The 26,618-nt window shown below is 40.0% G+C and overlaps 1 protein-coding gene and 1 long non-coding RNA gene across 2 annotated transcripts in view; both read left to right on the forward strand.

Moving 5' to 3' along the window:
* Window positions 1-3,640, forward strand: part of LOC143063554 (uncharacterized) — a 50,843-nt gene extending 47,203 nt beyond the window's left edge. Inside the window, exons 2-3 of the long non-coding RNA XR_012975038.1 lie at window positions 1,893-2,024; window positions 3,576-3,640. This is a non-coding gene — a long non-coding RNA (uncharacterized LOC143063554). The remainder of the gene's footprint in view (window positions 1-1,892; window positions 2,025-3,575) is intronic.
* Window positions 3,641-5,052: 1,412 nt separating this feature from the next.
* Window positions 5,053-26,618, forward strand: part of LOC143062027 (uncharacterized) — an 86,064-nt gene continuing 64,498 nt past the window's right edge. The window contains exons 1-5 of the mRNA XM_076233879.1: window positions 5,053-5,274; window positions 5,413-5,733; window positions 20,392-20,715; window positions 20,851-21,186; window positions 21,286-22,675. Coding sequence (XP_076089994.1) covers window positions 5,053-5,274; window positions 5,413-5,733; window positions 20,392-20,715; window positions 20,851-21,186; window positions 21,286-22,675 — 2,593 coding nt within the window. The remainder of the gene's footprint in view (window positions 5,275-5,412; window positions 5,734-20,391; window positions 20,716-20,850; window positions 21,187-21,285; window positions 22,676-26,618) is intronic.

The raw sequence follows: 26,618 nt of genomic DNA on the forward strand, positions 1-26,618 counted from the left end.
ATTTTACTTATTTTAAATACAGAAGGGGAAATAACTCTCATATGGAGTTTCCGGACCACTTCGGTCAAAATTATTTTTCAGATCCTGAGGAGATAACCAGCATATTGGTGAAATAATTTTGTCCTAATCTTTAACGGTTGCAAAGGAGATTTGTACACAAGAAAAACAGTGTTTGGGGAGATAACTCTTACAATAAAAAGTGTTTTCGACTTAACAGGGTCAGTTTCAAAATCGTAATAACTGTTCGATAGCATACGCAAAAAATCTAAGGGACATCTATCGAAACAAAAAAGCACCGTAAGAAAAAAGTGGCGGAAGAAGAAAAAAATAATAATAATAATTAAAAACCAATTGTTCAGAGAACAATTGAAGGTCTTTCCACCAAAAACAATGTATTTTAATATGAAAGTTGTAAAATTAAGTTTAAAATGTCATTTCTATCGTCAAATGTACGCTTATTGTACGCTGATTCCAAAAATATATGGTTTCTATACAATATTTTTTAAATAAGGGAGATAATTTGTTACTTCTGGTTTGAAAAATGTTACTTTCGATAATATTTGAATATTTGCTTGACACTAATTCCAAAAATATCTGGTTCTATATACTTTTATATTAATAATGTACAAAAAATAGCTACTTCGTGTTTACACAGGGTCACTTCCGGTTGTTTTTTCAAGGTCAAATGGTTTGATACCCTTTGCCAAAAGTCTCATGGCTTTATCATGTATACATATGAGGTAAAAGCAAAGGTCAAAACCTAGAACAGCAAATTAATATATGACCTTGAGATCAATTTCAAGGTCATAAACTAAGAACCTCAAATCAAAAGACCATAGGTCTTAATTATATTTGGCTAATGAGTTATACATTTGTATCACCATATGCGTACCCTTGCGATCAAAATGTATGTGTTACTACATGTCGCAACTAATAATTTAGTACAAATAATTTGTTGTTATCTTATACGTTTTTTGGAAATAAGTGAAAATAAGCCAAATTCAAAAATAAGAATATGACCTTGACCTTTGACCTTGACCTAATTTTCATTTTTTTTGACCAAGGACCTCAAATCAAAAGATCCTAGGTCTCTATCCCTTACGGTTTACAAGATAGAAATGCATATTACTTATATCAAATGCATAAGGGGAAATAGAAAATCTAACTCTCTTATGGAGCGTTCATATTGCTTCGGTCAAAATAGGACAAATCATGCGAAGGATATAACGAGCAATTTTATCAAATAAGTTTGTCGTAATCTTTTACGGTTGCGAAGGAGTAGTGGACACAAGGAAAACAGTGTTTGTGGAGATAACTTCTACAAAGAAAAGTATTCGGTTAAGCAAGGTAAATTTCAAGGCACATAAACTATTTGATATCATATACCAAATATCTAAGCGATATGTTGTGAAACAAATATTTATTGCAAGAACAAAATTAGGCGGAAGAAAAAAAAATAATCAGAAGAAAAACAATAGGTCTTTCCACAGAAAAGTGGAAAGACCTAATGAAAATAATCCGAAGAAAAACAACAGGTCTTTCCACAGAAAAGTGGAAAGACCTAATAATCAGAAGAAAAACAACAGAAAAGTGGAAAGACCTTATAATAATCAGAAGGAAAACAATAGGTCTTTCCACAGAAAAGTGGAAAGACCTAATTATAATGAGATATATTCTTTACATCTAAAATCACATATTTACAGGGTAGTTTGCGTAAACCACGAATTTACCCAGGTGAACAATAAGTATGTGTGTCAGAGTAACACGTGGTGAATGTCATAATCAATTTGTTGATAATCAGCAATGAAATATTTACAGCTTTCCAATTTTGTCAATGATTTTTTGGGGTCCTATATGCACCAAATAATATAATGCATAACCTATATTTTCAGAATCAAGCAAATTTAACACAGACTGAGGACCATATATCTTTCTTGCAAATGTCTTCCTGACAAACTAAACGACGTTCTCATGTATTTCGAAGTAAAAGAAAAGGGACATTGATGGGATATTTCCATTATAAGGTATGCACATAGAAATTATAATCAATTTCTCAGCTATTCAGAAACGCAAATTAACAGACAGAAAAAAAACCCACCTAGAAAATCCACGATTGACTTCAATTACAAGGCTGCAGTAAAATCGTAGACATAACGTGTTAGTGTACCAATATTGCACATATTTTAGTGTATCAATATTGCACCTATTTAAGTATATTATTATTGCACCTATTGACCTGTTTAATCTTCACCTTCGAACATTTTAAGTTTCAAATATGAGCTCAGTTTGTAGATATATCCTGAATTACTCTTCTAATTTCGAATATGCGCTGAATTTTAGAAAAAAAACCGAAGATACCAAAGGGACATTTAAACTCACAAGTCAAAAATAAACTGACAACACCAACGTTTTCGACTTCGTGTTTTTAGCGTTTTCGCCTTCGTGTTTTCCACTTCGCAAGACGCGAAAACGAAAAATAACTCTCATAGCAATTACCTTTCATTATATATCAAAGAAATAAAAAAAATTGCTCTGCAGCAAAAATATATTTGTTAAAAATAATACATTTAAAGCTTACGATGCAAGTCAGAAAATTTGATCGCTACATAAGTTCGTATATGGCGTTGTCAGTTTGTTTTAGATTTATGAGTTTGACTGTCCCTTTGGTATCTTTCGTCCCTCTTTTCGTATATTTAAGGATGCATTCTTCTGACTTTTCAGTCTCGTTCAGTCTTGTTGAAATCTCGTTCTTGAATTATTTCCAAAATATGTGATAGAAGTGGAAAATATCACTGAATTTTAAAAATATTATAAGCAAACATAAATCTGTGAAAAAATTGTGTATTTACAATGAATGGTTTTCGCGTAATCCAGTTTTCAAATTTTACGACCAATCAAGTCAGTATTTTTAGCCAAAATTTTGAGAAAATGGGTGAGGGATACAAAAAATGATTTTACAACAATCATGTACATCCCATATCATTTTGGTCTTTTCAAATTTCTTAGATATGTCTTTTTTCATTCATTTATATAAAAAAAAGTTGAAATAATATGCATTTTGTTCTTAAAACTGAGAAAAATCACAAAAATACAAAATTGACAGCATGGTAAATTTTACACAAAAAAGCGTCAAAATATGATAAAACTTTCTTATAGTAACACCTACCTATAGTTTTTGTAAGTAAAATTTATTCAGATTGGCCCACTTCATCTTTATAGAAAGTATGAGAAAAAGTTTAATTGTGGAACTGTAATTTTTTTCATGATAATAGCCCAAAAATAGGTACAAATCGATGAAAAATGGGAAAATCATCAAAATTGGGCATTTTCAAAGGGCCGTAGCAAAAAAAGAAGTACACCACCATATGATTTTTTCTTCACCAATTAATTTGTTACAGTCTTATAAACCCAAAAATCAGGTTAAGAAAAAAAGTTTAATTCTAGAAATTTTTGGCTCCTCAGAGGTGTACATCCTTAACGTTCAACTAACTTGATTATCATACATACAAAGTAACGGTTACCCGACTGATTTTGTCATTGATGTACAGATTTTTTTATTTATCTTTTTTTTTCAGAATCGGATCCAAGTATGGAGTCTGATGTCTTTATTATTGCTTTCAACAATTTTCGTTTCTGAAGGTAAATATATAACATGAAAGAGAATAATTTATTATTGAGTATTGCAAAGTATTAAATTAACAGTAAATGTTGAATTCAAACGGATACAGATTTTAGGCTTCTTTGTGTTGAAAGTTTTACTATTAGATTCAAATTGGTAATAATATGCATATTTTGTTTCAAAGATCTGTAAATTTAAGAATTGATAGTGTTTTTTAAACATGTGTTAAATTTCCTTTTTTGCAAATTTGTTATAGATATATTTTGAAATTTCCAATTTGCAAAATAGGAAATATAACACATGTCAAGCAAATTTTCTACATAAATTCAAGTGACGAGGTCCTTGCTTTTATTTTCAATGAATTAAAAAGAAAACAGCATTTAATTCTGTAGTCAGATGATATTTTCATTAAACAAGATGTTATACAAAGCCAATAAGAGATCAATAAGACAGATTCGAGATTCAATATTTTATTATAGTCTCACCACAAACAATTAAAATATATTTACACAATAAAATATCCATATAGGTACATAAAACATACATGTAACAACAAACTTTAAATCAACATTGTATGTGCCAATCTTAAAATAATTATGAGACTGTACAGGCATATCAAAAACCAATTCGATATTGTACATAAAAAAAAATTATAAATAATATATATGTGCGTAAGAATATCATTTAAGAATTGAATGCTTCTTTTTGTGACTTCATTGGGGTGTAAAAGCGTTGACCGAAGTACATTTTGTATGAAGCGCGGAAGCACGGTTAACGCTTTTAAAACCATATGAAGTTACAAAAAAAAAGCATTCAATACTTATAATTTCATTTTTTTTTAGCTACGATCATGAAAACACGAATTTTGTCAATTTTCTATTTAATTCACCTGTGCACTTTATTGTAGGAGCTCGTGCTATCACGAATGACAAGTTTTATTGTGTAATGCAATTGCTTAAGGAATAACACGTGATGTGCAGTTAGCCAATCAGAATAACTTATATATATAAACATACATCTAATGTAATTATTAAAGTATAACATAATCAATCAGATAGAAAAAAAACCTTTTTCTACTTAAAATGTTATAGCAGGTTCTGGCGACACTTTCAAATACTCGTCTCGTAGACATATATTAACTCAGTCAAGAAGTTTTAAAATCTATTGAACACTACAGTTCATGTACAAACATTTTTTTGTCAATTTTGTGCGTTATTGTATTATGCATTTGGTTGACTTTTTTTCTTTTTCTCAATTTAAAACTTAACAACAACTATAATGTACTCTCTTTTCTTTTCACAGCACAGGCTACCAATACAACAACAGATCAGACGACTGTAACCACGGCTAGCAACACCAATAACATTACACAAGATGCTACAACCACACCAGAATTAAATACCATTACGGAACCTTCAACTGTAACCGCAGATATGTCGACCATAACAGAGTATCAAACATCAGTGGTAGATATGACAACGGTAAAACAATTCACGACATCTGATGTAAATACTAATACATCAGATACAGCCACAGCAACCACAGAACTAACGACAACAAGGGGAAAAACTACGACGGTACAGGCCAATACTACATCAGAGACAGATAAAACAACAATAGAACAAACAACGTCAACTGAAATCGCTACTACCATTGTAGATCAAACAACAAGTTCTGAAGCTCCAACTACCACTGTAGACCAAACAACAACTTCTGAAATTCTTACTACAACTACAGAACAAACGACAACAGGGGCACAAACTACGACAGAACAGACCACTTCTACTTCGGAGGCAGATAAAACAACGGTTCAACTGACAACGTCGACTGAAGCTCCAACTACCACTGTGGACCAAACAACAGCTTCTGAAATTCTCTCTACAACTGCAGAACAAACGACAACAGGGGCACAAACTACGACAGAACAGACCACTACTTCCTCAGAGGCAGATACAACAACGGTTCAACTGTCAACGTCGACTGAAGCTCCCACTACCACTGTGGACCAAACAACAACTTCTGAAATTCTCACTACTACTGCAGAACAAACGACAACAGGGGAACGAACTACGACAGAACAGACCACTACTCCCACAGAGGCAGATACAACAACGGTTCAACTGTCAACGTCGACTGAAACTCCAACTACCACTGTAGATCAAACAACAACTTCTGAGATTCTCACTACAACTGCAGAACAAACGACAACAGAGGAACAAACTACGACAGAACAGACTACTACTTCCTCAGAGGCAGATACAACAACGGTTCAATTGTCAACGTCGACTGCAGCTCCAACTACCACTGTAGATCAAACAACAACTTCTGAAATTCTTACTACAACTGCAGAACAAACGACAACAGGGGAACAGACTACGACAGAACAGACCACTACTTCCTCAGAGGCAGATACAACAACGGTTCAACTGTCAACGTCGACTGAAGCTCCAACTACCACTGTAGATCAAACAACAAATTCTGAGATTCTCACTACAACTGCAGAACAAACGACAACAGGGGCACAAACTACAACAGAACAGACGACTACACCCACAGAGGCAGATACAACAACGGTTCAACTGTCAACGTCGACTGAAGCTCCAACTACCACTGTAGATCAAACAACAACTTCTGAAATTATCACTACAACTGCAGAACAAACGACAACAGGAGAACAAACTACGACAGAACAAACCACTACTCCCACAGAGGCAGATACAACAACGGTTCAACTGTCAACGTCGACTGAAGCTCCAACTACCACTGTAGATCAAACAACAAGTTCTGAAATTCTCACTACAACTGCAGAACAAACGACAACAGGGGCACAAACTACAAGAGAACAGACCACTACTCCCACAGAGGCAGATACAACAACGGTTCAACTGTCAACGTCGACTGAAGCTCCCACTACCACTGTAGATCAAACAACAACTTCTGAAATTCTCACTACAACTGCAGAACAAACGACAACAGAGGCACAAACTACGACAGAACAGACCACTGCTCCCACAGAGGCAGATACAACAACGGTTCAACTGTCAACGTCGACTGAAGCTCCAACTACCACTGTAGATCAAACAACAACTTTTCAGATTCTCACTACAACTGCAGAACAAATGACAACAGGGGAACAAACTACGACAGAACAGACCACTACTCCCACAGAGGCAGATACAACAACGGTTCAACTGTCAACGTCGACTGAAACTCCAACTACCACTGTAGATCAAACAACAACTTTTGAGATTCTCACTACAACTGCAGAACAAACGACAACAGAGGCACAAACTACGACAACAGAGGCACAAACTACGACAGAACAGACCACTGCTCCCACAGAGGCAGATACAACAACGGTTCAACTGTCAACGTCGACTGAAGCTCCAACTACCACTGTAGATCAAACAACAACTTCTGAAATTCTCACTACAACTGCAGAACAAACGACAACAGGGGAACAAACTACGCCAGAACAGACCACTACTCCAACAGAGGCAGATACAACAACGGTTCAACTGTCAACGTCGACTGAAACTCCAACTACCACTGTAGATCAAACAACAACTTCTGAAATTCTCACTACAACTGCAGAACAAACGACAACAGAGGAACAAACTACGACAGAACAGACCACTACTTCCTCAGAGGCAGATACAACAACGGTTCAACTGTCAACGTCGACTGCAGCTCCAACTACCACTGTAGACCAAACAACAACTTCTGAAATTCTTACTACAACTGCAGAACAAACGACAACATGGGAACAGACTACGACAGAACAGACCACTACTTCCTCAAAGGCAGATACAACAACGGTTCAACTGTCAACGTCGACTGAAGCTCCAACTACCACTGTAGATCAAACAACAACTTCTGAGATTCTCACTACAACTGCAGAACAAACGACAACAGGGGCACAAACTACAACAGAACAGACGACTACTCCCACAGAGGCAGATACAACAACGGTTCAACTGTCAACGTCGACTGAAGCTCCAACTACCACTGTAGATCAAACAACAACTTCTGAGATTCTCACTACAACTGCAGAACAAACGACAACAGGGGCACAAACTACAACAGAACAGACCACTACTCCCACAGAGGCAGATACAACAACGGTTCAACTGTCAACGTCGACTGAAGCTCCCACTACCACTGTAGATCAAACAACAACTTCTGAGATTCTCACTACAACTGCAGAACAAACGACAACAGGGGAACAAACTACGACAGAACAGACCACTACTCCAACAGAGGCAGATACAACAACGGTTCAACTGTCAACGTCGACTGAAGCTCCAACTACCACTGTAGATCAAACAACAACTTCTGAGATTCTCACTACAACTGCAGAACAAACGACAACAGGGGAACAAACTACAACAGAACAGACCACTACTCCCACAGAGGCAGATACAACAACGGTTCAACTGTCAACGTCGACTGAAGCTCCAACTACCACTGTAGATCAAACAACAACTTCTGAGATTCTCACTACAACTGCAGAACAAACGACAACAGGGGCACAAACTACAACAGAACAGACCACTACTCCCACAGAGGCAGATACAACAACGGTTCAACTGTCAACGTCGACTGAAGCTCCAACTACCACTGTAGATCAAACAACAACTTCTGAAATTCTCACTACAACTGCAGAACAAACGACAACAGGGGAACAAACTACGACAGAACAGACCACTACTCCCACAGAGGCAGATACAACAACGGTTCAACTGTCAACGTCGACTGAAGCTCCAACTACCACTGTAGATCAAACAACAACTTCTGAGATTCTCACTACAACTGCAGAACAAACGACAACAGGGGCACAAACTACAACAGAACAGACCACTACTCCCACAGAGGCAGATACAACAACGGTTCAACTGTCAACGTCGACTGAAGCTCCCACTACCACTGTAGATCAAACAACAACTTCTGAGATTCTCACTACAACTGCAGAACAAACGACAACAGGGGAACAAACTACGACAGAACAGACCACTACTCCAACAGAGGCAGATACAACAACGGTTCAACTGTCAACGTCGACTGAAGCTCCAACTACCACTGTAGATCAAACAACAACTTCTGAGATTCTCACTACAACTGCAGAACAAACGACAACAGGGGAACAAACTACAACAGAACAGACCACTACTCCCACAGAGGCAGATACAACAACGGTTCAACTGTCAACGTCGACTGAAGCTCCAACTACCACTGTAGATCAAACAACAACTTCTGAGATTCTCACTACAACTGCAGAACAAACGACAACAGGGGCACAAACTACAACAGAACAGACCACTACTCCCACAGAGGCAGATACAACAACGGTTCAACTGTCAACGTCGACTGAAGCTCCAACTACCACTGTAGATCAAACAACAACTTCTGAAATTCTCACTACAACTGCAGAACAAACGACAACAGGGGAACAAACTACGACAGAACAGACCACTACTCCCACAGAGGCAGATACAACAACGGTTCAACTGTCAACGTCGACTGAAGCTCCAACTACCACTGTAGATCAAACAACAACTTCTGAAATTCTCACTACAACTGCAGAACAAACGACAACAGGGGAACAAACTACGACAGAACAAACCACTACTCCCACAGAGGCAGATACAACAACGGTTCAACTGTCAACGTCGACTGAAGCTCCAACTACCACTGTAGATCAAACAACAACTTCTGAGATTCTCTCTACAACTGTAGAACAAACGACAACAGGAGCACAAACTACAACAGAACAGACCACTACTCCCACAGAGGCAGATACAACAACGATTCAACTGTCAACGTCGACTGAAGCTCCCACTACCACTGTAGATCAAACAACAACTTTTGAAATTCTCACTACAACTGCAGAACAAACGACAACAGGGGAACAAACTACGACAGAACAGACCACTACTCCCACAGAGGCAGATACAACAACGGTTCAACTGTCAACGTCGACTGAAGCTCCAACTACCACTGTAGATCAAACAACAACTTCTGAAATTCTCACTACAACTGCAGAACAAACGACAACAGGGGAACAAACTACGACAGAACAAACCACTACTCCCACAGAGGCAGATACAACAACGGTTCAACTGTCAACGTCGACTGAAGCTCCAACTACCACTGTAGATCAAACAACAACTTCTGAGATTCTCTCTACAACTGCAGAACAAACGACAACAGGAGCACAAACTACAACAGAACAGACCACTACTCCCACAGAGGCAGATACAACAACGGTTCAACTGTCAACGTCGACTGAAGCTCCAACTACCACTGTAGATCAAACAACAACTTCTGAAATTCTCACTACAACTGCAGAACAAACGACAACAGGGGCACAAACTACAACAGAACAGACCACTACTCCCACAGAGGCAGATACAACAACAGTTCAACTGTCAACGTCGACTGAAGCTCCCACTACCACTGTAGATCAAACAACAACTTCTGAAATTCTCACTACAACTGCAGAACAAACGACAACAGGGGAACAAACTACGACAGAACAGACCACTACTCCCACAGAGGCAGATACAACAACGGTTCAACTGTCAACGTCGACTGAAGCTCCAACTACCACTGTAGATCAAACAACAACTTCTGAAATTCTCACTACAACTGCAGAACAAACGACAACAGGGGAACAAACGACAACAGGGGAACAAACTACGACAGAACAAACCACTACTCCCACAGAGGCAGATACAACAACGGTTCAACTGTCAACGTCGACTGCAGCTCCAACTACCACTGTAGATCAAACAACAACTTCTGAAATTCTCACTACAACTGCAGAACAAACGACAACAGGGGAACAAACTACGACAGAACAGACCACTACTCCCACAGAGGCAGATACAACAACGGTTCAACTGTCAACGTCGACTGAAGCTCCAACTACCACTGTAGATCAAACAACAACTTCTGAGATTCTCTCTACAACTGCAGAACAAACGACAACAGGAGCACAAACTACAACAGAACAGACCACTACTCCCACAGAGGCAGATACAACAACGGTTCAACTGTCAACGTCGACTGAAGCTCCAACGACCACTGTACATCAAACAACAACTTCTGAAATTCTCACTACAACTGCAGAACAAACGACAACAGGGGAACAAACTACGACAGAACAGACCACTACTCCCACAGAGGCAGATACAACAACGGTTCAACTGTCAACGTCGACTGAAGCTCAAACTACCACTGTATATCAAACAACAACTTCTGAAATTCTCACTACAACTGCAGAACAAACGACAACAGGGGAACAAACTACGACAGAACAGACCACTACTCCCACAGAGGCAGATACAACAACGGTTCAACTGTCAACGTCGACTGAAGCTCCAACTACCACTGTAGATCAAACAACAACTTCTGAAATTCTCACTACAACTGCAGAACAAACGACAACAGGGGAACAAACTACGACAGAACAGACCACTACTCCCACAGAGGCAGATACAACAACGGTTCAACTGTCAACGTCGACTGAAGCTCCAACTACCACTGTAGATCAAACAACAACTTCTGAAATTCTCACTACAACTGCAGAACAAACGACAACAGGGGAACAAACTACGACAGAACAGACCACTACTCCCACAGAGGCAGATACAACAACGGTTCAACTGTCAACGTCGACTGAAGCTCCAACTACCACTGTAGATCAAACAACAACTTCTGAAATTCTCACTACAACTGCAGAACAAACGACAACAGGGGAACAAACTACGACAGAACAAACCACTACTCCCACAGAGGCAGATACAACAACGGTTCAACTGTCAACGTCGACTGAAGCTCCAACTACCACTGTAGATCAAACAACAACTTCTGAGATTCTCACTACAACTGCAGAACAAACGACAACAGGGGCACAAACTACAACAGAACAGACCACTACTCCCACAGAGGCAGATACAACAACGGTTCAACTGTCAACGTCGACTGAAGCTCCAACTACCACTGTAGATCAAACAACAACTTCTGAAATTCTCACTACAAGTGCAGAACAAACGACAACAGGGGAACAAACTACGACAGAACAGACCACTACTCCCACAGAGGCAGATACAACAACGGTTCAACTGTCAACGTCGACTGAAGCTCCAACTACCACTGTAGATCAAACAACAACTTCTGAAATTCTCACTACAACTGCAGAACAAACGACAACAGGGGAACAATCTACGACAGAACAAACCACTACTCCCACAGAGGCAGATAAAACAACGGTTCAACTGTCAACGTCGACTGAAGCTCCAACTACCACTGTAGATCAAACAACAACTTCTGAGATTCTCTCTACAACTGCAGAACAAACGACAACAGGAGCACAAACTACAACAGAACAGACCACTACTCCCACAGAGGCAGATACAACAACGGTTCAACTGTCAACGTCGACTGAAGCTCCAACTACCACTGTAGATCAAACAACAACTTCTGAAATTCTCACTACAACTGCAGAACAAACGACAACAGGGGAACAAACTACGACAGAACAAACCACTTCTCCCACAGAGGCAGATACAACAACGGTTCAACTGTCAACGTCGACTGAAGCTCCAACTACCACTGTAGATCAAACAACAACTTCTGAGATTCTCACTACAACTGCAGAACAAACGACAACAGGGGCACAAACTACTACAGAACAGACCACTACTCCCACAGAGGCAGATACAACAACGGTTCAACTGTCAACGTCGACTGAAACTCCAACTACCACTGTAGATCAAACAACAACTTCTGAAATTCTCTCTACAACTGCAGAACAAACGACAACAGGAGCACAAACTACAACAGAACAGACCACTACTCCCACAGAGGCAGATACAACAACGGTTCAACTGTCAACGTCGACTGAAGCTCCAACGACCACTGTACATCAAACAACAACTTCTGAAATTCTCACTACAACTGCAGAACAAACGACAACAGGGGAACAAACTACGACAGAACAGACCACTACTCCCACAGAGGCAGATACAACAACGGTTCAACTGTCAACGTCGACTGAAGCTCAAACTACCACTGTATATCAAACAACAACTTCTGAGATTCTCTCTACAACTGCAGAACAAACGACAACAGGAGCACAAACTACAACAGAACAGACCACTACTCCCACAGAGGCAGATACAACAACGGTTCAACTGTCAACGTCGACTGAAGCTCCAACTACCACTGTAGATCAAACAACAACTTCTGAAATTCTCACTACAACTGCAGAACAAACGACAACAGGGGAACAAACTACGACAGAACAAACCACTTCTCCCACAGAGGCAGATACAACAACGGTTCAACTGTCAACGTCGACTGAAGCTCCAACTACCACTGTAGATCAAACAACAACTTCTGAGATTCTCACTACAACTGCAGAACAAACGACAACAGGGGCACAAACTACTACAGAACAGACCACTACTCCCACAGAGGCAGATACAACAACGGTTCAACTGTCAACGTCGACTGAAACTCCAACTACCACTGTAGATCAAACAACAACTTCTGAAATTCTCACTACAACTGCAGAACAAACGACAACAGGGGAACAAACTACGACAGAACAAACCACTACTCCCACAGAGGCAGATACAACAACGGTTCAACTGTCAACGTCGACTGAAGCTCCAACTACCACTGTAGATCAAACAACAACTTCTGAGATTCTCTCTACAACTGCAGAACAAACGACAACAGGAGCACACACTACAACAGAACAGACCACTACTCCCACAGAGGCAGATACAACAACGGTTCAACTGTCAACGTCGACTGAAGCTCCAACGACCACTGTACATCAAACAACAACTTCTGAAATTCTCACTACAACTGCAGAACAAACGACAACAGGGGAACAAACTACGACAGAACAGACCACTACTCCCACAGAGGCAGATACAACAACGGTTCAACTGTCAACGTCGACTGAAGCTCAAACTACCACTGTATATCAAACAACAACTTCTGAAATTCTCACTACAACTGCAGAACAAACGACAACAGGGGAACAAACTACGACAGAACAGAATACTACTCCCACAGAGGCAGATACAACAACGGTTCAACTGTCAACGTCGACTGAAGCTCCAACTACCACTGTAGATCAAACAACAACTTCTGAAATTCTCACTACAACTGCAGAACAAACGACAACAGGGGAACAAACTACGACAGAACAGACCACTACTCCCACAGAGGCAGATACAACAACGGTTCAACTGTCAACGTCGACTGAAGCTCCAACTACCACTGTAGATCAAACAACAACTTCTGAAATTCTCACTACAACTGCAGAACAAACGACAACAGGGGAACAAACTACGACAGAACAGACCACTACTCCCACAGAGGCAGATACAACAACGGTTCAACTGTCAACGTCGACTGAAGCTCCAACTACCACTGTAGATCAAACAACAACTTCTGAAATTCTCACTACAACTGCAGAACAAACGACAACAGGGGAACAAACTACGACAGAACAAACCACTACTCCCACAGAGGCAGATACAACAACGGTTCAACTGTCAACGTCGACTGAAGCTCCAACTACCACTGTAGATCAAACAACAACTTCTGAAATTCTCACTACAAGTGCAGAACAAACGACAACAGGGGAACAAACTACGACAGAACAGACCACTACTCCCACAGAGGCAGATACAACAACGGTTCAACTGTCAACGTCGACTGAAGCTCCAACTACCACTGTAGATCAAACAACAACTTCTGAAATTCTCACTACAACTGCAGAACAAACGACAACAGGGGAACAAACTACGACAGAACAAACCACTACTCCCACAGAGGCAGATACAACAACGGTTCAACTGTCAACGTCGACTGAAGCTCCAACTACCACTGTAGATCAAACAACAACTTCTGAGATTCTCTCTACAACTGCAGAACAAACGACAACAGGAGCACAAACTACAACAGAACAGACCACTACTCCCACAGAGGCAGATACAACAACGGTTCAACTGTCAACGTCGACTGAAGCTCCAACTACCACTGTAGATCAAACAACAACTTCTGAAATTCTCACTACAACTGCAGAACAAACGACAACAGGGGAACAAACTACGACAGAACAAACCACTTCTCCCACAGAGGCAGATACAACAACGGTTCAACTGTCAACGTCGACTGAAGCTCCAACTACCACTGTAGATCAAACAACAACTTCTGAGATTCTCACTACAACTGCAGAACAAACGACAACAGGTGCACAAACTACTACAGAACAGACCACTACTATCACAGAGGCAGATACAACAACGGTTCAACTGTCAACGTCGACTGAAGCTCCAACTACCACTGTAGATCAAACAACAACTTCTGAAATTCTCACTACAACTGCAGAACAAACGACAACAGGGGAACAAACTACGACAGAACAAACCACTACTCCCACAGAGGCAGATACAACAACGGTTCAACTGTCAACGTCGACTGAAGCTCCAACTACCACTGTAGATCAAACAACAACTTCTGAGATTCTCACTACAACTGCAGAACAAACGACAACAGGGGCACAAACTACAACAGAACAGACCACTACTCCCACAGAGGCAGATACAACAACGGTTCAACTGTCAACGTCGACTGAAGCTCCAACTACCACTGTAGATCAAACAACAACTTCTGAAATTCTCACTACAACTGCAGAACAAACGACAACAGGGGAACAAACTACGACAGAACAGACCACTACTCCCACAGAGGCAGATACAACAACGGTTCAACTGTCAACGTCGACTGAAGCTCCAACTACCACTGTAGATCAGACAACAACTTCTGAGATTCTCACTACAACTGCAGAACAAACGACAACAGTGGAACAAACTACGACAGAACAAACCACTACTCCCACAGAGGCAGATACAACAACGGTTCAACTGTCAACGTCGACTGAAGCTCCAACTACCACTGTAGATCAAACAACAACTTCTGAGATTCTCACTACAACTGCAGAACAAACGACAACAGGGGAACAAACTACGACAGAACAGACCACTACTCCAACAGAGGCAGATACAACAACGGTTCAACTGTCAACGTCGACTGAAGCTCAAACTACCACTGTAGATCAAACAACAACTTCTGAGATTCTCACTACAACTGCAGAACAAACGACAACAGGGGCACAAACTACAACAGAACAGACGACTACTCCCACAGAGGCAGATACAACAACGGTTCAACTGTCAACGTCGACTGAAGCTCCAACTACCACTGTAGATCAAACAACAACTTCTGAGATTCTCACTACAACTGCAGAACAAACGACAACAGGGGCACAAACTACAACAGAACAGACCACTACTCCCACAGAGGCAGATACAACAACGGTTCAACTGTCAACGTTGACTGAAGCTCCAACTACCACTGTAGATCAAACAACAACTGCTGAAATTCTCACTACAACTGCAGAACAAACGACAACAGGGGAACAAACTACGACAGAACAGACCACTACTCCCACAGAGGCAGATACAACAACGGTTCAACTGTCAACGTCGACTGAAGCTCCAACTACCACTGTAGATCAAACAACAACTTCTGAAATTCTCACTACAACTGCAGAACAAACGACAACAGGGGAACAAACTACGACAGAACAGACCACTACTCCCACAGAGGCAGATACAACAACGGTTCAACTGTCAACGTCGACTGAAGCTCCAACTACCACTGTAGATCAAACAACAACTTCTGAAATTCTCACTACAACTGCAGAACAAACGACAACAGGGGAACAAACTACGACAGAACAGACCACTACTCCCACAGAGGCAGATACAACAACGGTTCAACTGTCAACGTCGACTGAAGCTCCAACTACCACTGTAGATCAAACAACAACTTCTGAGATTCTCTCTACAACTGCAGAACAAACGACAACAGGAGCACAAACTACAACAGAACAGACCACTACTCCCACAGAGGCAGATACAACAACGGTTCAACTGTCAACGTCGACTGAAGCTCCAACTACCACTGTAGATCAAACAACAACTTCTGAAATTCTCACTACAACTGCAGAACAAACGACAACAGGGGAACAAACTACGACAGAACAAACCACTTCTCCCACAGAGGCAGATACAACAACGGTTCAACTGTCAACGTCGACTGAAGCTCCAACTACCACTGTAGATCAAACAACAACTTCTGAGATTCTCACTACAACTGCAGAACAAACGACAACAGGGGCACAAACTACAACAGAACAGACCACTACTCCCACAGAGGCAGATACAACAACGGTTCAACTGTCAACGTCGACTGAAGCTCCAACGACCACTGTAGATCAAACAACAACTTCTGAAATTCTCACTACAACTGCAGAACAAACGACAACAGGGGAACAAACTACGACAGGACAAACCACTACTCCCACAGAGGCAGATACAACAACGGTTCAACTGTCAACGTCGACTGAAGCTCCAACTACCACTGTAGATCAAACAACAACTTCTGAGATTCTCACTACAACTGCAGAACAAACGACAACAGGGGCACAAACTACAACAGAACAGACTACTACTCCCACAGAGGCAGATACAACAACGGTTCAACTGTCAACTTCGACTGAAACTCCAACTACCACTGTAGATCAAACAACAACTTCTGAAATTCTCACTACAACTGCAGAACAAACGACAACAGGGGAACAAACTACGACAGAACAGACCCCTACTCCTACAGAGGCAGATACAACAACGGTTCAACTGTCAACGTCGACTGAAACTCCAACTACCACTGTAGATCAAACAACAACTTCTGAGATTCTCACTACAACTGCAGAACAAACGACAACAGGGGAACAAACTACGACAGAACAGACCACTACTCCAACAGAGGCAGATACAACAACGGTTCAACTGCCAACGTCGACTGAAGCTCCAACTACCACTGTAGATCAAACAACAACTTCTGAAATTCTCACTACAACTGCCGAACAAACGACAACAGGGGAACAAACTACGACAGAACAAACCACTACTTCCTCAGAGGCAGATACAACAACGGTTCAACTGTCAACGTCGACTGAAGCTCCAACTACCACTGTAGATCAAACAACAACTTCTGAGATTCTCACTACAACTGCAGAACAAACGACAACAGGGGCACAAACTACAACAGAACAGACCACTACTCCCACAGAGGCAGATACAACAACGGTTCAACTGTCAACTTCGACTGAAGCTCCAACTACCACTGTAGATCAAACAACAACTTCTGAAATTCTCACTACAACTGCAGAACAAACGACAACAGGGGAACAAACTACGACAGAACAAACCACTTCTCCCACAGAGGCAGATACAACAACGGTTCAACTGTCAACGTCGACTGAAGCTCCAACTACCACTGTAGATCAAACAACAACTTCTGAGATTCTCACTACAACTGCAGAACAAACGACAACAGGGGCACAAACTACAACAGAACAGACCACTACTCCCACAGAGGCAGATACAACAACGGTTCAACTGTCAACGTCGACTGAAGCTCCAACTACCACTGTAGATCAAACAACAACTTCTGAAATTCTCACTACAACTGCAGAACAAACGACAACAGGGGAACAAACTACGACAGAACAGACCACTACTCCCACAGAGGCAGATACAACAACGGTTCAACTGTCAACGTCGACTGAAGCTCCAACTACCACTGTAGATCAAACAACAACTTCTGAAATTCTCACTACAACTGCAGAACAAAAGACAACAGGAGCACAAACTACAACAGAACAGACCACTACTCCCACAGAGGCAGATACAACAACGGTTCAACTGTCAACGTCGACTGAAGCTCCAACTACCACTGTAGATCAAACAACAACTTCTGAAATTCTCACTACAACTGCAGAACAAACGACAACAGGGGAACAAACTACGACAGAACAAACCACTACTCCCACAGAGGCAGATACAACAACGGTTCAACTGTCAACGTCGACTGAAGCTCCAACTACCACTGTAGATCAAACAACAACTTCTGAGATTCTCACTACAACTGCAGAACAAACGACAACAGGGGCACAAACTACAACAGAACAGACCACTACTCCCACAGAGGCAGATACAACAACGGTTCAACTGTCAACTTCGACTGAAACTCCAACTACCACTGTAGATCAAACAACAACTTCTGAAATTCTCACTTCAACTGCAGAACAAACGACAACAGGGGAACAAACTACGACAGAACAGACCACTACTCCCACAGAGGCAGATACAACAACGGTTCAACTGTCAACGTCGACTGAAACTCCAACTACCACTGTAGATCAAACAACAACTTCTGAGATTCTCACTACAACTGCAGAACAAACGACAACAGGGGAACAAACTACGACAGAACAGACCACTACTCCAACAGAGGCAGATACAACAACGGTTCAACTGCCAACGTCGACTGAAGCTCCAACTACCACTGTAGATCAAACAACAACTTCTGAAATTCTCACTACAACTGAAGAACAAACGACAACAGGGGAACAAACTACGACAGAACAAACCGCTACTTCCTCAGAGGCAGATACAACAACGGTTCAACTGTCAACGTCGACTGAAGCTCCAACTACCACTGTAGATCAAACAACAACTTCTGAGATTCTCACTACAACTGCAGAACAAACGACAACAGGGGCACAAACTACAACAGAACAGACCACTACTCCCACAGAGGCAGATACAACAACGGTTCAACTGTCAACGTCGACTGAAGCTCCAACTACCACTGTAGATCAAACAACAACTTCTGAAATTCTCACAACAACTGCAGAACAAACGACAACAGAGGCACAAACTACGACAGAACAGACCACTGCTCCCACAGAGGCAGATACAACAACGGTTCAACTGTCAACGTCGACTGAAGCTCCAACTACCACTGTAGATCAAACAACAACTTCTGAGATTCTCACTACAACTGCAGAACAAACGACAACAGGGGCACACACTACAACAGAACAGACCACTACTCCCACAGAGGCAGATACAACAACGGTTCAACTGTCAACGTCGACTGAAGCTCCAACTACCACTGTAGATCAAACAACAACTTCTGAAATTCTCACAACAACTGCAGAACAAACGACAACAGAGGCACAAACTACGACAGAACAGACCACTGCTCCCACAGAGGCAGATACAACAACGGTTCAACTGTCAACGTCGACTGAAGCTCCAACTACCACTGTAGATCAAACAACAACTTCTGAAATTCTCACAACAACTGCAGAACAAACGACAACAGAGGCACAAACTACGACAGAACAGACCACTGCTCCCACAGAGGCAGATACAACAACGGTTCAACTGTCAACGTCGACTGAAGCTCCAACTACCACTGTAGATCAAACAACAACTTCTGAAATTCTCACTACAACTGCAGAACAAACGACAACAGGGGAACAAACTACGACAGAACAGACCACTACTCCCACAGAGGCAGATACAACAACGGTTCAACTCTCAACGTCGACTACTGAAGCTCCAACTACAACGGCAGAACAAACGACAACAGGGGAACAAACTATGACAGAACAGACCACTACTCCGACAGAGGCAGATACAACAACGGCTCAACTGTCAACGTCGACTGAAACTCCAACTACCACTGTAGATCAAACAACAACTTCTAAAATTCTCACTACAACTGCAGAACAAACGACAACAGGGGAACAAACTACGACAGAACAGACTACTACTCCCTCAGAGGCAGATACAACAACGGTTCAACTGTCAACGTCGACTGAAGCTCCAACTACCACTGTAGATCAAACAACAACTTCTGAAATTCTCACTACAACTGCAGAACAAACGACAACAGTGGCACAAACTACGACAGAACAGACCACTACTCCCACAGAGGCATATACAACAACGATTCAACTGTCAACGTCGACTGAAGCTCCAACTACCACTGTAGATCAAACAACAACTTCTGAAAGTCTCACTACAACTGCAGAACAAACGACAACAGGGACACAAACTACGACAGAACAGACCACAACTTCATCAGAGGCAGATACAACAACGGTTCAACTGTCAACGTCGACTGGAGCTCCAACTACCACTGTAGATCAAACAACAACTTCTGAAATTCTCACTACAACTGCAGAACAAACGACAACAGGGGAACAAACTACGACAGAACAGACCACTACTCTAATAGAGGCAGATACAACAACGGTTCAACTGTCAACGTCGACTGAAGCTCCAACTACCACTGTAGATGAAACAACGATTCCTGAAATTCTCACTACAACTGCAGAACAAACGACAACAGTGGCACAAACTACGACAGAACAGACCACTACTCCCACAGAGGCATATACAACAACGATTCAACTGTCAACGTCGACTGAAGCTCCAACTACCACTGTAGTTCAAACAACAACTTCTGAAATTCGCACTACAACTGCAGAACAAATGACAACAGGGGCACAAACTACGACAGAACAGACCACTACTTCCTCAGAGGCAGATACAATGGTTCAACTGTTAACGTCGACTGAAGCTCAAACTACCACTGTAGATCAAACAACAACTTCTGAGATTCTCACTACAACTGCAGAACAAACGACAACTGAGATTCTCACTACAACTGCAGAACAAACGACAACAGGGGCACAAACTACAACAGAACAGACCACTACTCCTACAGAGGCAGATACAACAACGTTGCAACTGTCAACGTCGACTGAAGCTCCAACTACCACTGTAGATCAAACAACAACTTCTGAAAGTCTCACCACAACTGCAGAACAAACGACAACAGGGGCACAAACTACGACAGAACAGACCACTACTTCCTCAGAGGCAGATACAACAACGGTTCAACTGTCAACGTCGACTGAAGCTCCCACTACCACTGTAGATCAAACAACAACTTCTGAAATTCTCACTACAACTGCAGAACAAACGACAACAGGGGAACAAACTACGACAGAACAAACCACTACTCCCACAGAGGCAGATACAACAACGGTTCAACTGTCAACGTCGACTGAAACTCCAACTACCACTGTAGATCAAACAACAACTTCTGAAATTCTCACTACAACTGCAGAACAAACGACAACAAGGGAACAGACTACGACAGAACAGACCACTTCTCCCACAGAGGCAGATACAACAACGGTTCAACTGTCAACGTCGACTGAAGCTCCAACTATCACTGTAGATGAAACAACAACTTCTGAAATTCTCACTACAACTGCAGAACAAACGACAACAGGGGCACAAACTACGACAGAACAGACCACTACTCCCACAGAGGCATATACAACAACGGTTCAACTGTCAACGTCGACTGAAGATCCAACTACCACTGTAGATCAAACAACAACTTCTGAAAGTCTCACTACAACTGCAGAACAAACGACAACAGGGGCACAAACTACGACAGAACAGACCACTACTTCCTCAGAGGCAGATACAACAACGGTTCAACTGTCAACGTCGACTGAAGCTCCAACTACCACTGTAAATCAAACAACAGCTTCTGAGATTCTCACTACAACTGCAGAACAAACGACAACAGGGGCACAAACTACAACAGAACAGACCACTACTCCCACAGAGGCAGATACAACAACGGTTCAACTGTCAACGTCGACTGAAACTCCAGCTACCACTGTAGATCAAACAAAAACTTCTGAAGTTCTCTCTACACCTGTAGAACAGACGACAGGGGCACAAACAACCACGAAACAGGCCACTACAACAACTGATGCAGTCACAACAACCGTAGAACAAACCATGTCAACTGAAGCTCCTACTACCACTGCATACCAAACTATCACTTCTGAAGCCCTTTCAACAACAGGTGAACAAACTACGACGGAACATATTCTTACTTCAACAGAAGCTGTTGTAACCACAGTAAAACAAACAACGTCCAATGAAACGCCTACTACCACTTCATACCAAACGACCACTGCTGAAGCCCTGACAACAACCGCAGAACAAACAACAGCAGGTTCGTATATTTTATATTATTCCTTTTTATATTTTGTGATGTTAAAAAAATAGTAAACTGATTACAGAAAATGAATTCCATGTGTGTACAATTAATCAATATCATGTAATGGGTTGTGTTATAGTGATCATCGACTTGTCCGTTTGTCCATACAAATCGCTCTTTGTCCGCTAGTTCTTCTTTACCAATCTTGTCCAGTCTTCTTACAAATACTGCCGTTACACTTCCATTTACAGTAATACTAATGAGTTGTAGCGTCTACTCGCTTTTTGGATCACAAGGTTACATCTGGTTTTCCGGGACTCTGCTGAATAACGAGTAGGGTATTCCGAGAAATATGCGTTTAACGTTTTGTTTATCTAGGTCACACAACTTTGAAAAAAAATATAAAGAAACTTGCGTAATGCGTTGAATGTAGGTTAAGGTTGTAAACGATATCTAAAATTGAACTATTGTCCATCATTAAGTCACTATCGTCAGCATAGATTCTCGCGAAAGAAATTCCAGATTGTTTAGCTACAACAATAGTCCATTTTTCAATTACCGCTTTGATTCTGTTTTTATATTTTTTTAACAAATTACCTTCCTTTGTCAATTGTAGACTGGTTCAATACCGGACAAAATTGGCTTTTGCCAATGCAAAGCACGATCATTTGAAAGTGATGTATCAGCGGTTTAAATAATTTTTCATAAAATTAATTTCTGATGTCAAAACAGCAAAATTATTAAATGATTTGAAAAACTTAAAGGTTTCGCTCATGTAGATTTGCTAGCTCTTCATTGTAAATAAAAATTAATGTCCCACATTAGGAAGACAACTACAAAAGAGATCTCTAAATACAGGGTTAATTACAGGAATTGGTGAATGGACTATTGCGGCATTAAAAGAATCAGATACGGGATAATTAGTTTTCCAGACTACAAGAATAAGTCACATATCGAATTTGTACTAGCTAAACTTGACATTTAAGATTTTGACCATTTATGATTTCATGTTTGTTCATTCTTATTGTGGTGGTAGTTCCCTGCTAGCGCATGCTAATATTATATTTGTTAAAAGATCACTTGTTTTGTTGCATGTACATATATGTATATAAAAATTAGTAATTTCCAGAAAGTCAATAACGAAAGATCGAATTTACTGTGAACGTTATAATATTTTGTTTCTTGAGAAGAAGTACTGATCATAATGGCTCGCTACAATAATGAAACATTTTTTGAAGTAGATAAATTATTCTTTGGTAAATTTCCAGTATTGATTGTTTATTTATTGACTATGTAAGACGTGTTTGCGGCCTACATTCTTCTGGCCGAACTATCTGTTTGTTACGCTACTGAAATTATTTGCATATTGAATAATAAAAAAGTTTAAGATCTACTTCTGGTAACAGGTTTTCTTTGCATAAAACCAGGAAGGACAATAACAAATATCAAATTATAACTTCATATTCAAATTCAAGCTTACGAAAATAAAACTTTGGAAAAGATCATAAAGCTAAAATTCTGCGAAGGTAGTCTATGAATGCTTCAATTGCATGCCTTCACATTTAATATATTTCTGAATGCAAAATATATTTAAATAGTGGGAAATATCCAAACCTACTTATGTTAATGTCTGTGTCATTTTGGTGTTTTGTGGATAGTTGTCTCATTGCCAATCATACCACATCTTCTTTTTTATATTATCATTTTAGAGGGGAAACACTATAGAAGCCTATTAATGATCTATCAAAAAAATAATTGCTTGAGACAGCAAGCTATAAAGGGCTCCTAAAATTACTAGTGTAAAACCTTTCAAACAGGAAAAACAACGGTCTAATTAGTCCAGATAATCATGCCGTCTTCTGAGGGTATTTTTATATTTGGATTTTTTTAGTTCCCTCAGTGACGTCGCAGGAGGGCGTCCAAAAAAAATTATAAAATAGCCGTCCAAGGCGTCATAATTATTTGGACTACGGTCTAATCTAAATAAAAATAAAACGAAAAACACTTGTGAACACTATTATACCACTAAACTTCATGTTCCTGACTAAGGGGAGGTACAAACAAATGCAGCGGAGTTAAATTAAATAAACATGTAGTAATAAATTAAATTTTTATAAAAAAAAAAGATTCTTACTTACAAATATCTTAATTCGTTTGTGATAAAATGATATCAAAATCTGTAATAATATTCTCTACAATTAGTAAACCTGGAGTGCAAATGTCCAAAATGTCCTATCGTTTTACAGGTAAAAAGCGCAAACATCCTGTGTCCATATAGTAACTGACCACAGTATATTACATGGAACTCATATTCAACTTCAATACTTTAAACAATTCGTATAATTAATATGTATTTGTATCAAGTAATCTTATTTGCAAGTAATTTTTCTTATTAAGATGGCTTTTCAATCATAAATCAACATAACACTGCACCTTCATGGAACTATTTAAAGTATTTTATGTTCAGTCGAAACTACATTTAAAAAGTCTTTATACAAAAATAAAAAAGTGTTATGAACTGTGTAGGCATTATTACCGTAGACAGCAATAAAAATAAGGCGAAAGTCATCAAATCGCATGTAAAACAGTATCATTTATTGAAATATGCATATTATCAATTACAACTTTTATTAATTATAGTTTGGAAGAATACAATATGACCCCTATTCCGTCTTTGTCTCATCAATCTACAGTACTTATAACGTCAGACAAATATGTGTCAGTACGAGTCATAATAGAGATTTAAGGAAAGAAAATAAGTTATCGCCTGGTTTTGTTTGAATAATTGTTTTGTGGTAGTATTTCCTCAGCAACATTATGTGAAAATATTTGGACATGGTTGTAGGTTAATTGTGAATCACATAATTCTGTGTCATTCGGCAATCCTCGGTAGAATCCGCTACTCTCCTTCTTGAGGGTACGGAATCGACCGAGTTGAGACGAATGAATTCTGTGTGTATTGAATGAAATAGTAACGGTAAATGGCATAGTTACAGGTGTTTTTTTTTATATGACATAGTTGCATGAATAACATAGTTGCATAGTAGATGTTTTGCTAGATTATTTTTTTATAGATATCCTTCCTTCACGTTAGCATGGTTAGTATCACTAAGCCCTACGACGAGGAGCACCTAATCATTTACATTAGTTATACGTTTTTCATGGTGCAGATTAAACTCTCATTGCTTAGAAAGACTGAATAGCCTAATTACTGATGCATGTTTTACTAACTTTGGCAAGATTGTGTGATCATATTACAGCACGGTGGCCACTGCAAGCCTCCAATTTTGTAGTTTATGTGTGTGGGTGACAACGTATGTTGGTATTGCACGTCATGGGTCAGACGATTTTCTTATCCAATCGGCTTTTTACAAACTCTGTTTAATTGTTTCAATACTTAAAATTGACAAATTATTATATAAATATAAAATTAATTGTAATCCCATTTATTCATTTTACCAAAAAAAGTGAGAGTTAAAATGTTAAATACGGTTAAATAAACAAAATACCGACATGACATTAATAAAGTCAAGACTCGCCGTCTTTTTATTTTTTTTGGATATTGTAAGGTTCCATCTGGAGGTAACGTTATCACATCTGTAAAATGGAATAACACTTCCGTCAACATTATCCGATCACAATTCAGCAAAATTTCGTATGCCGATTGTGAAATTACGACTTGTTCACCAGAAAGGGCATCACAGCTTTTATGTTTTTAGTACACATATAACGATAACCAGCTTTTGCATGATAAATCCATGTTTTTGTGATAAATTCAATTAAAAAAACTTTTCAATATTTTTTTTTGCCTGTTGTGTACAGTCATAACATTTCTAACAATGACCAAACAGATTACTTACAGCTGGGTAAAAAAAAATTCCACACATCTGTATGCCTGTGTATTTTTATAACAATACTCTCCAATACTAAAACAGAATTGTGTATAAATAATCACCAA

The sequence above is a fragment of the Mytilus galloprovincialis genome, chromosome 2 (genome assembly GCF_965363235.1).
Source record: "Mytilus galloprovincialis chromosome 2, xbMytGall1.hap1.1, whole genome shotgun sequence".
In the NCBI taxonomy this organism is placed as follows: domain Eukaryota; kingdom Metazoa; phylum Mollusca; class Bivalvia; order Mytilida; family Mytilidae; genus Mytilus; species Mytilus galloprovincialis.